Source organism: Pollachius pollachius (assembly GCF_949987615.1).
Source record: "Pollachius pollachius genome assembly, chromosome: 2".
NCBI lineage: Eukaryota > Metazoa > Chordata > Actinopteri > Gadiformes > Gadidae > Pollachius > Pollachius pollachius.
The window spans coordinates 36,053,189-36,066,331 of NC_136935.1; the positions used below are offsets into that span (position 1 = coordinate 36,053,189).

The 13,143-nt window shown below is 43.5% G+C and overlaps 1 protein-coding gene across 1 annotated transcript; it reads left to right on the forward strand.

The window, feature by feature from the left end:
- Nucleotides 1-537: 537 nt before the first annotated feature.
- pik3r6a (phosphoinositide-3-kinase, regulatory subunit 6a) lies at nt 538-8,435 on the forward strand (the record flags this gene model as incomplete). Its single annotated transcript, XM_079758942.1, has 6 exons — nt 538-616; nt 4,455-4,575; nt 5,687-5,760; nt 6,299-6,413; nt 7,164-7,231; nt 8,317-8,435. The coding sequence occupies 6 exons, from the start codon at nt 538-540 to the stop codon at nt 8,433-8,435; spliced, it is 576 nt and encodes a 191-aa protein (XP_079615068.1).
- Between the last annotated feature and the right edge of the window lie 4,708 nt (nt 8,436-13,143).

Below are 13,143 nucleotides of genomic sequence, written 5' to 3' on the forward strand. Positions count from 1 at the left end.
ATATATAGAGTGTATATATGATTGACATTACAGTCAGTTGCTTACACAAATCAAAACTATAATGACCCTATCGCTAAGATGTTGAGCTATATGAACTAACATAACCAGGTGACATAGAACTAGCAAAAACACAGATGCAGCTCTTTCTTTTCGCGATTAAATACATGTATTGCCAAAGTTATCGGCATATTATAATGAATCAATTTGAATATCAATATTCTAAGTACATGTGTTTATTCATTGAATTTGGACGGCCGGGAATGGCGGAAATAAAAAAACTGCCGCTGGGCGCGATATTTCAGGTCCCACACTGTCTCGAGGCCCCAAGTGCCAGGCTGCCTGCCTCCTATTACCACAAGATGGCGATATTGCGTAATTACATTTTGTCTTTACTAAAGTGGTACAACACACTACACAGCAAATTCTCCTTGGCTTTGGGCTTCGTTCACGAACGACGCCAACATCAGCGCGTGTCTTGACTGTTGTGAAATCTCCCGGTTCACGAGGAGACAGAAGACTTCCAAGCAGAGCAGAGCGATGGAGAAGAAGCGGGGTGCATCTCATCAGTACGGGGCTCTGGAATGTACTCAATGGACAACAGACATTAAGGAAACAGGTGAGCCTCGTCTCTTTATGTTATCTAAATGATCAATTATCTTCAAAATAATAATTATTTTTGTGGTCATTCGCATTTGAGGCGTACATCATCATCATCATCATCATCATCATCATCAGCAGGCGCCATAGTCCTATGCTCAGGTGGCACTGAACAGTGTTAACAGTTCTTGTATAATGTCGCAAACTGTGTGTGTGGGTATGTGTTTCGTTTAAGAGGCTATTTGTGTGGACTTTTTGTCAATACCGTATTTAATAACTAATCCAAACTGACAGTCTACACGCTTTGTTTCACTTATTTTTTGCTGTCGTGTGCGTGTGTTAATCTGTTGATTTACAATTTGTGTTGACCTGACCGTGTGTGTTTACAGGTCTTCGCATAGTCCTCTCTCTCTCTCTCTCTCTCTCTCTCTCTCTCTCTCTCTCCTTCTCTCTCTCTCTCTCTCTCTCTCTCTCTCTCTCTCTCTCTCTCTCTCTCTCTCTCTCTCTCTCTCTCTCTCTCTCTCTCTCTCTCTCTCTCTCTCTCTCTCTCTCTCTGTGCTGTGATGTCAGAGCACTGGATCTGTTGAAGCCTCATATTGGGCTTAAAGGAACCAAACACAGTGATGGGGTTTTATTGGTGATTCACCACAAACCACATCATAACAAATCATAATATGGCCTTGTCATGATGGAAACTCGTTAAAAACGTCATTCCTCTTTGGTATTGGTATGATCCATCGCTCTCGTGAACAGAGGATGGTGATAAATTTGTAATTCTATAATAAGCGAGCTGTCGTTCTGTGTTCTTTCTCCCCGAGGTGTGAAGGAAAGTTCAAGGGGGGCGAGGTTTGCCATGGTAACAGAGTGGGGTTTGCATCCCAAAAGTTTCTTTCAGAGAGGGAGTGGGTAATACAGACTGCGTACAGTGTGGAGCCACATTGGGCCAACACTGTGCATCAGGCCTCGTCCACTCAATACAGGCGGTATCTGATTGGGTGCTGCTTGAAGAGAAATGCATTATTGAAGAGATATTTGTAGAAGTTTAGTATTGCATACTGTTTTTTCTTCTTTTTATTCCCCTTCTATTTCTGCTTAATTAACTGTAGCGATTGCAATTGTTGCTGATTTGCAATTGTTGAGTTTCTGAATATACCTTATTAGATCAGGATGCACGTGTATTATAGGACTTGGCAGCATCATGTGATTGTGATCATCTCATTGCGATCGTATTGTTCGTTATCATTATTTAGTGATTGTAAGGAGACTTTGATAATAAGGTTTTAATTCATTAAAGTCCCTGGTCCGTCATCTGAATCAATGTAGGTTTGTGTTAGAGTGGTTGACATCCAGTGTGTCTTCAAAGTGATAATAAATGTTTCACAGTAAATTTGGAGATGCACATATAGATTAAAAAAAAGCCCATTTCTGTAACTAGATGAAATTTAGGCGGGATATCTGCAATCAGGAGTGTCATCCTAAATAATTGACTAATGGCGCTAATCTCATAACCCTGACCAGTCTTGTTTTATCCAACGACCCCTGGGCCTTTTATCAGCGGGAAAGCAAAAAACGACAATGAAGAATTATTCTTTGTGTGTACTTCCCATAACGAAACACACTGTCATGTTAACGTTAGGGTTAGTGGCTCTGGGAAGATTGTGAGGAGAGAAATTAATTACATCACTTATGTGACCGTTGGGTGTGTAGTCTTTCTAATCAAGCATTTTCCCTGTCACAATTTCAACAGTTTTACAACAAACTGCAGCTCTCTTGACTTGCAAAACTGTCTTTTAATTTGTCCGAAAATAAGGTCCCATGGTGGTCCACAGAAAGTGGAGGGACTTAGGCTATCTACAGAGTACAGACCCTATTCACAGAGGCATCGCCGTAGGATAATCACAGGTGTCATAACAATAATTATGTCTCTGCTCTTTCACCAGGACCCGAGTAGCAGGCTGAACTCGTGAAGATAAGCCTGTAACATAAAGCAGCAGCATAATTAGTGATGGGAGCGACACTGGTGACAAACTGTTCAAATGAAATGAGGCAAATGTTCAAACTCTCCGTCCTGGTTGTTCCGACGCATTCAGAACTGCTTTGTTAATGCCGTTCATTGGTGGTCCGTTTTGTGCATATGCTTTCAAAAATATGTATTGAGAATACATTTCTAAATACTGTAAGGGACTATATAGAAGGCTGAATAAAACCACTATGACCATCGTTTTCCCAGTGGTGAGACCTGATTGGACCAAGTAGATGTCAATCAACCTACTCATACTTCCTGCTGCTTCAATTCTAGAAAGATCTCTCAGCAAATAAAGCTGTTTCCAAACAGCCTATTAACATGAAAAAATATATGTATGATCGACATCCAAAATATCTGCTTTTTGATTAGGGTGACCGTGGACTTTAATGTTCTCTAAAGCCGTAATGTGTCAGATTGAGCCCCCTGAGACTTTCAGAATAAAAACCACTCCCCTGTTACTGGCTGGTCAACTTTGTGACGTGAGCTAGCGTAGCTCGGCTGATTGGGAGGTTTTTGTACTTAGAATTATAGCAAGGTCCATTGGTACACCACCTAGTCTTATTGAAAGCTATAAGGAAAAAACCTCTAAAAAAAGCTGTGCTTTCTTTTTGATTACTCAATGCACAACAGGTGTGCAGGCCCACCCAGACCCAGAGTACATTCAGTCTGACTCGGGCCAGGTGGTGCTGCTTAACACGCCATCATCCACACACTCTGCAAGAATTGACCCGTTTTAAGAGGTGATTTTATTGATCATATTATTGACATCACTCTTGATCAGCATTGACAGCAAATATGTCAAGGTCATTATTTTACATAAACATAAAACGTTGTAATGTTTGTTTAGTTTTTTATTCCTTAACATTTGAATTAATCTGCTGAGGTGTGTGTGTGTGTGTGTGTGTGTGTGTGTGTGTATGTGTGTAAGAGAGAGAGAGCGAGAGAGAGAGAGAGCCATCGCAGTTGTTTAACACGACTCCCTGTTCCTCTACAGTGGTGGAGGGGAGGGTTGTTGAGGCATGGAGGAAGGTTGGCAGCGGAGGAGGAGGTTACATCTCCCTCTCCAGTCATGTGGAACAGAAGTGAAAGCTATGGTGAAAAGGTTCCTCAGTGCAGGTCGAGCTCAGACAGAAACTCTTAACTCGCTACCAGGGGTAGAGGTATCATTTTTTGACACATCCTCAGAGCTACATTGGTTATCTTATTGTCACAGCAGTGAAAGTCCTGTGTGTGTGTGTGTGTGTGTGTGTGTGTGTGTGTGTGTGTGTGTGTGCGGGTGTTAGTGTACCAAATAGTGTGTGTATCCTGAAAAAGCAAGCAGCCTTGCTCGTCTATCCGTGGACACATAGTGATTATGCTCTGACTGTGATATAACCGAGCTGTAATTTGTATACTCTATATACACTGTCACTTGCAGGCCAATATTTACTTCTTTCACTTTGCAATAGGAGATAAGATGTGTTTCTCTTTGCTTATGTGCATGTGCCTTTGTGGGTGTAAGTGGTAAGGTAAGTGGTTCTATATCTCTCTATCTATATTTGTAAGGTATATTATACATATACATATATTTCTATATGTATATATATGTAGGTATGTAAATATATATATATGTTTGCGTGTGTGTGTGTGTGTGTGTGGATGTATGTATGTATGTATGTATGTATGTGTATGTTGTATGACTGCATAGGTTTAGCATAGAAGAAAGGAAGTACAGTACAGTCTAAGACGGTATAATGACATGGCTGCTGGTATTCATCTCGAAACATCCAACCATCAAAGACCTTTTCACACCATCCCTGAGACTCTTTATCTTGATCTTGTTCCCGCCTAGCGGGAGACGCCGTTTCAATGGCGGACTCCAGCGTAACCAAGGACGACATCGAGGGGGAGCTTTTCAAGATCGAGAGGATCCGGGACGTGCTGGTCCGCAGGGAGTCAGAGCTCAGATACATGTGAGTGGACCTCTGGTCCAGAACTTTCCCGGCAGCATCAGGGGGGCTTATGCTAGCCTGGCATCTCCGGACGTTTTGCATACTGCAATACGTCTGGTGACCAAGGGCCGTCACCAAGGGCCGTCACCGAGGGGCGTCACCGAGGGGCATCACCGAGGACCGTCACCAAGGGGCGTCACCAAGGGGCGTCACCGAGGGGCATCACCAAGGGGCGTCACCAAGGGGCGTCACCAAGGGGCGTCACCGAGGGGCGTCACCGAGGGGCATCACCGAGGACCGTCACCAAGGGGCGTCACCGAGGGGCATCGCAGAGGGGCGTCACCAAGGGGCGTCACCAAGGGGCGTCGCAGAGGGACGTCACCAAGGGGCGTCGCAGAGGGGCGTCACCAAGGGCCGTCACCAAGGGGCGCCATCTTTGTTGTTGTTGATAAGGCCTCTATGCGCGTAATGCGCTGCTCTGCCATCGTATTCATCCCGCCTCATATGAGATAAATGGTTGTGATTGATAGGTCTATCTCGTAGCTGGCAGAAATGTTTTTTTATGGTAGGGGAGCCAGACCTTAACTGCAGAGCAAAGAAAACATGAGCTGGCGAGATTCGTCTGGCTCCCAGGCTACCTAACGTGTTTTTTTCAAAACACGTTATCACACGTGTTTTACAAGTGAAGCACTATAGTGAAGAAGAATGGTTTATTTGACATTACGTGCGCTGGTTTTCAAGACTTTTTTAAAATTTTTAATCTTTCCCCCTTTTTCAATTGTAATTGGTTTATTGAGCGAAACATAGGAGAGAATGGTCATTTGTATATGTAAAATATGTAACCTTATATATTTTGGATGTCTGCATGCACACACGTATCCACGTATGTGTATGTGGCCTTGTTTGTTTGTGAATGCATCAATTGTTTTATTATATGAAGATTTCTGCAAAGATTTGTGTTTTGGTTTCATGTGTTTTGGACGCAGTGTTTATGTGTGTGTGTCTGCCTTTTGTGTGTGTCTGTGTGTGTGTGTGTGTGTGTGTCTGTGGTGTGTGTGTGTAGTGTGTGTCTGTGGTGTGTGTGTGTGTGTGTGTGCGTGTGTACGTTTCTCTCAACCCTTGCTCTGTGCAGGATGGATGACATCCAGCTCTGTAAGGAGATCACGCGTCTGAAGAAGGAGCTCCAGAAGCTGGTCTCCATTCCAGGTAGGAGCCAAACAGATCAGCTCTTTGAGGTCTCCATTTCATTCTTCCATCCCAACCTTAGTGTTTTAAATGTCTCTGTTAAAAGGTGCCGTCGATTTGTAGATAGTCGTAGAGAGCAGGAGAGCAGAAGGGAGCAATATTTTGAAAACTGAACAACCAAATAAATCCCTATTTCCAGCTCGCTCCCTCCTAATGTTTCTCCACCATTCTCCATCGTCACCACAGATGATTGACAGGCAAGAGGGTTTTGTATCGTTTTATTGTTTCAAAACATATTTCAATCAACTCTTTGGATTAGATTCGACTGAGTGTGCCCATGGCCCCATCTGCTTTGTAGGTAGGATTTATTTCAGCGATAAAGACAGCATTCTTTCCTTGTGCATTTTCAACAGGCTAAGGTCTGCAGCGGTCTGATTTTATGATGCAATATATCCTAAAAGCATATCGTCATTATGAAAATGGGATATTGTGACCGTCTTCGCGAAAAATAAAGATCCATGCCTGAATAAGGAGGTAACAGACGCCTTTGGTCCCCCAGATAAGGACAAGTCAGCAGAGGACCGGCAGAGAGAGGAGGAGCTCCTGCTGCAGATCCACAAGCTGGTGGAGACAAGAGACTACCTGGTGGAGGACGTAGAGTTTGAACGGCTACGGTGAGCGGTGAAAAACTCTATAGTTGGAGTTCAGATTTCTTCCCTTGAAGTACACACATGAAGAGTGCCACAAAATTCATCTTAAATGTATTGTGTTCAACCTTTATTTCACCTGCTGGGTCTCATTGAGAGTATGCAAGACAGAAGCTGCATGCAATGAAATGCGATAAAAATCACAGTAAATGACATACAGCACCTCATAAGAAACATGAACATATTGTATCATTGAATAAGGCAGAGAACAGTGATACATACGAGTCCAGACAATTGCATTGACCAGCATCACGTCAAAGTTCTTACCATTTACTTGTGTCCTCCTGTCCACCTTTTACATTGTCTGGTAGCACCAAGATGGCACATTGTCATCTTGGCTCTACCACACACTGCAAAAGGTGTCCCAGGGAGCACCAGCAATGCCAGCATGAGCTCCAATGGGTGCCAACTGGGCCCTTTTGGCCCAATTCAAATTTAGTTTGAGTCCTTTATTAGTCCCAAAGGAAAAAGTTGTAATGGGGTTGGCCGTGTTCACACTGTAAAATACTTTATCTCGACGTCTCTTGGGGATATTTAGCCCCAAAGTGATTCTGTGAAGGTTGAAAAGGGAAGCTGGAAGCCAAGATGATAATTGATAGAGAGGAGAGATATATCGTCTATGGCATTGGCAACCCCTAGATATCACTTCCATATATCGTACTTGCTCTGGCATTCGTACCTTATGCAACCGTCTGTTTCGTTTTTTTATGTCCCCAGAGAGAGGGAAGAAGACAAAGAGATGGCAGAGTTTCTAAAAACCAAGTTCCCTGAAAACAAGAAGAAAGGTATGCAAGCATCTGATGTAATGTAATGTAATGCCATATCATATAATGTCATGGAACGACATCTGCGTCAAACTGAGGCACGCCAAAGGAGATAGAAATTCTCAAAATATCCAAATGGACTCTTTTCACATAGCTGTCATAGCAGGGTCAGCCCTTAGACTTTTCAGTTTATTGGTGCTACATCACAATGGGACTCATCCTGAACCTCTCAGAAATCGAGACAGTTAAACCGGGGAGCATCTTGAAGAAACTCGAGGGACCAATTCTCATTGGCTGTCAGCATTGTAGAGAAATGTAGCTGTAGCTCCGCCGCAACGTGTGTAAATCAGGCCGGGTCATCTATAGACCTCTGAAGAATAAGTCCCGCCTCCGAGGCTCCTGGTTCCATCGATCAAACATTTTGAACTACACACTTTTTCCATCTAGCTTCCACTCGGGTTTTGGATTGTCGGTGCCGTTAAAGTAGTAACCGATTATAAATGCTACTTTAACGGCACCGACAATCCAAAACCCAAGTTGGAAAAAGTGTGTAGTTCAGAACTTGAGCAGCTTTTACTTCTTTGCCACCTACAGAGTTTGTTATGTGCGATCATTCAAAAACCCCACGTTATTTCCCATAGACATTTGACCGATGGAACCAGGAGCCACGGAGGCGGGACTTATTCTTCAGAGGTCTATTTACACCCATTGGTTTGCCCAGTCTGCGGGTGTTTATATATTTTATTGATTTATTTTGACTGTCTGTGATTGGTCGTGCTTGCATGTCATTCAAGGCCGCTTGCTGACAAGTAGGTGGTTCCTGACACAGTTAATCAACACTGTGTCCTAGACTGACTGTAAGGAGCGACTGGTTCGGCTGGAGTTTAGCAGGTACACACAGGTGTAGCCCCTCGCATTAACATGGGGTAGGGATCCGTAGGTTTGATCCATCTGTGTTAGAGCACAAGGGGGGTCAACGTCTGGTTATCTTCACTAGTTCACTAGTCCATCACCGGTGCCCAACTAAGCAGCAGACCCCTCATTGGTTGTCCCTTTCTCGATTTCCCTCAGTAATTGAGTGAGTAACCGAGCCCTCTGTTCCCAAGGTACCGTCCCTGTCAGAAGGGGGGCCCGGCGGGCCCCGCAGCAGCCCTCCTCCCCCTTCACCAAGACCGGCCTCAGCCTGCTGAAGGAGTGCTGTGGCTTCACCTGCTCCATCATGTAGAATCAAAGAGGGACCAGTCTGAGGGGCCAGGAACCACTCGGACAACCATGCCCCCACAAATTGGCCCCAAATTCTCCTGTTTCAGATGTGCGGCTGGAACAGAATCTGGGACAGAGATACACAAGTAACAGTGTCATTAAGAGTAGCTCTGGACTAATTTCATATGTTTCTGCTTTGGCCCTCTCAGTGTAAAGCTTGAACTTGATCAAATGTCTCACTGTTTAACTAGCCGTTCACTTTGTTCTCACCTGCCATTAACTCGGACTAAACCGATCTGGTTTCATGGGTTGTGAATGAAATCGCAACATTCACGTCACACATTGAGCCACCGTTTATAGTATAATGCTCCTCAATCAGCTAAGCTAACAGAGCTTCTCCAACTGAATATATAAAGAGCACACAAACGGCTGAGTCATTAAGGAGTGTGATATGTCACCACACTCAAGGGCGCGCTGGGAGCCTGCATCATTAGCAGCAGGAGATGTCCCTAATGAAGTTGACATTAGTCCGCACACAGTCATTGGTTAACGAGCTGCCAGTGGATTCTATGGTGCCAGACCTTCTATGATAGCGGTAGTACTGGAGGGTTCTGCTCAGTTTCTAGATTTTCTCGAAAGTTAATATCTTATATACAATTCGTTGTGGCTGGACCGTTCAGTATTAATTTGAAAGTTCTTCTCATTTCCAGTTGGATGTGGGCCTTTCCTCACGTAAACTACGAAAATCGTTTGCCGTGAGTTTTTGCACAGACACTCACAGATTTTCAGTAAGACATGTCAATACACTAGTAGAAAGGGGGTCCCTTAAGGACTGCTTGCAAGTGTTGACAAAGGAATCCATTTCCCAGCATGCCGCAGCCTACTGACTGATCCAGAGAAACCTGTTCCTTCACAGGGTTAGCGCTACATCCAGTGGAACAATGCGATCAGCATGACATTGCGAGCTGCGTTCAGACAGAACACTGTGTGGACACTGACCCAGTATGAGAGCCGCTGCAGTGCTGCGTGATGATATCTCTATAGCCAATGAAATCCTTGCGCAGTGTCTGGTTTGGGTCACCGTGGCAACCTGGATGCCTCCTCCCCCAATAGCTATACATTACCAATGTATACAGGTGGTTGGTTTTGAGAACATTCTGCGTGTCACATTCTTGCTACATGAGCCTCAGTGTCACAGTTTCCTCGCTAATGCTAGGAAACCATGTCCAACTACTCCTACTCCATGTTTAATCATATATATGATTATCATGACAAAAAAGATAGTTACGCATTACATAACATAAAAAGAAACAAAGTATATTTGGTGTAGATATTACAGTAGAAGAGAGTAAATATGATGTAGATATTACAGTAGCGGATAGAAGATATGTTGTAGATATTACAGGAGAGGAGAGTAGATATTACAGAAGAGGAGAGGAGATATTACAGTAGAGGAGAGTTGTTGATTGTTAACTAACTATGACAGGTAGTTAGCAGTTCTGGGGGAACAAACCGTACTCACACATGAAACACGAGAGAGACTGCAAAGAGAGAGAGGTGGATGGAACAGGGCTTGGCGAGTGTGTGTGTGTGTGTGTGTGTGTGTGTGTGTGTGTGTGTGTGTGTGTGTGTGTGTGTGTGTGTGTGTGTGTGTGTGTGTGTGTGTGTGTGTGTGTGTGCTTCAGAATGAGTCACTCTTAGGACCAGACACCCTGCTGGCTTCTGGTCAGCCTTGCCTTCCCCTGAATAACACTCCTGGTAAAAGGGCACAGATGTCAGTTCCACATCACAGCCTCTCACCCTCAGCCTGTTTATGAGAGCAAAGACCCGAAACATTCGTGGAAGATAGACAGGTTGTTATGCGTATACAAATGGAGGCCACTCGTCCTCCGCATGTGTCGTGCTCGTGACTGTGACGTAGTGAACACAAGGACATGGCTCGTAAAGTAGACACGTAACCGCTCGGTTACTATGGTTACATATTTGGATTGTGCATTGGCCTTCATGTTAATTGATTTCCGTGGTGCGGTTGTGTGATATTGGCAACACTGTTTTCTCATCAAATGTGTAATGAATACGTGTTTTAAATTTTACTGATGCATAACCTTGAACCACTGCCCTCCAGCACAACCTCATGCCGTCTGCTGGATGTAGCAGAAAAATACACTACAGTAGGAAGAATACAAAGCTTTTTAGGTGTTTGTGTACAAATACAGTGAAGTGCGTTATAATAGTATATATATATTTCTATGACATCCGTCCTGTGTTACTATATGAATTTATATTTTGCTGTGATTGAATACAGATTATGCAGGTGACACTGGGGTAGATATTCCATGCTGAATCCTTTCGTAAAATGTATTTAAAGACATACCAGTTTAAGAGAAGAAGAAGAGGAATGTGTTGAATATGATATGAATGTCTAATTAATGGGTTTGGTTTTTTTCCACAAGAAAGCAAAGTTCTCCAGCGTGTATTTGTGCATTTTGTATTGCCCTGCGGTGATTCACACTTCCCCCGCTGTGACTCTAATAACATACAGCTTTAGTTCGGCAAACTAAAAGAAATACATTATATGCTGTACCGATAATTTCTACAAACCAATGCTCATAGATATGTATATACATCTTTATATGCAGAATAATGACATAGACTTCAATATTTGTTGTGTAATAAGAATGTCCTTATCTTCCAACACGACAGGGTGTGAAATTCTGTCTGATGTTAATTCCCTTTTTTTTTACCAAACTACCCAACTGTGTTTTGTTGCCGTGGACTACAGAGTAAAACATTGTTTGATGGGCCACAGACTATACTAGCTAGCTGCATTAACCAGCACCTGAATGTCCAAGGTTCTAAGACGCCAAGAACCTTCTACACTTCATGAGACCTGAAATGATCAAGTGGAATAAGTGTGGTTCTCCATTACAGCTTGAGTGCTGCAGATAGATGTCAGCAATATAGGATGATGTGTTGGTTATAGACCCTTTTCAAAGAGTGGTCACAGCAGGACAAATACAGGTGTCGTTACCTTACACTAATTATCTGTCTGCTACATGTATGAACCAGGCCATGGGTAGTAGACTAGACTAGTGAGGACAAGTCTACTACCCTGGTACCAGGTAGCCCTGGTACATTAAAGGAGCAGAACCGTTCTCAGTGTTATGAGCGACACCTGTTTGGTCCTACGATGACGCCTTTGTGAAACGGGACTGTTGAAATGACGATGACGATGGTGTTCATCCTTTTTCAGTGTTGACTGAGATCCATCTACCCAGGAGTGCTTTGTTAGTGTCTGTCCTATTTCACTCTCTCCACTCCCTAGTCAAGGGCCCTTCATACACATCCGCATAAACACACACACACACACATGCATACACAAACACACACACACATACATAGCACCACCATTCTACAGCCCTGTCAACTCTTATGAGTGTGTGGGTAGTGGTTGGTAATAATGAGATGCTTAGGAGGCTGCCAGGTTCCATTAGGACTTTATGAAGTTGTGTCAAAAGTTGCCAACTTAACCAACCACCATGAGTCATGCAACAGATTCTGAACTCCTGTCTTTGTCTTTCACTTCTTTACATTTCCATTAGCCCTCCATCAGGACTTCTTTCATGGCATCCAGAACCCGCCGCTGTGCGTCTGGTCGGATAACACACTGATTGGCTTATGGCCGGTTGCCAGGTTGGCAGTCTGCTCTCCCGCTTATCACCGCCTCATTATATCAACAGCAACTTCATGCAAATGTGGACTGGCTAACAAGAATCCAATACCCCCCCAACCCCCCCCTCCAGTCTAAGCTCTGTCGCTCAGATGGAGGAGAATCTCTATCAGCTCTTTGTTTAAACGATGCTGCAGGCACTTATCATCATACAATTTGTTTGGGGACCTTATGAGTTCATACAATATAGACTGCGTTTGATGGACAGCCCTGGAAAATAGCAATTACTGATAAGTGTGTGTGTTGTTTTGTGTGTGTGTCTGTGTGTAGGTGTGTGTGTGTGTGTGTGTGTGTTTTGTGTGTATATAAGAGCAAGAGAGAGAGATAGTGAGAAAATCCTTAAAATTTTTTTTATAATAATTTGATCAAAGAATAATATTATTGGTATATGGGGAGACAATTGGATCGGAGTGAACAGTTAAATCATCATATGGTTACAACATCATCATTTATCATCATATGTTAAACAGTGATACCACTGGTGAGGATCTGATGTTAAGGCTTAGATTTAGAAAGAATCTGAAATCCACCTAAGTGCGATTTATTTTCCTGCATTTTTCAGATGTTTTCTCTTTTGTATTGTCGCTCACTCACAGATCCAGATTTCTGCTCATTCTGACGGAGCGACAGAAAAACACAGTCATCAGGGGTCTCTCTGAGCTTTGTAATTCTCTGGACGACCTCTTGAACCCCTCAGAATTCCTCAGCAGCCCACCAGATCTGTATTCTCGCTCACGTCTCGTTCTCTCGGCCTCATTAAACAGTGATTACTATTCCACACACCGTCGATTGGAAGCTAGAAAACTGCTGGTCTCTTTGACCAGCAGATCTGAGAGATAACTTATGAATACATCAAATTAAATAGTTAACCACATATATATGGCTGAATTGAAACTATCAAATTTGTGAATGAAAATGTTCTTCCCTTGTGTTGTGCCAGATTTGTTGCTTCCAATCCCTGAATGAACCTTACTCAAGCTGTGTGTGTGTGTGTGTGTGT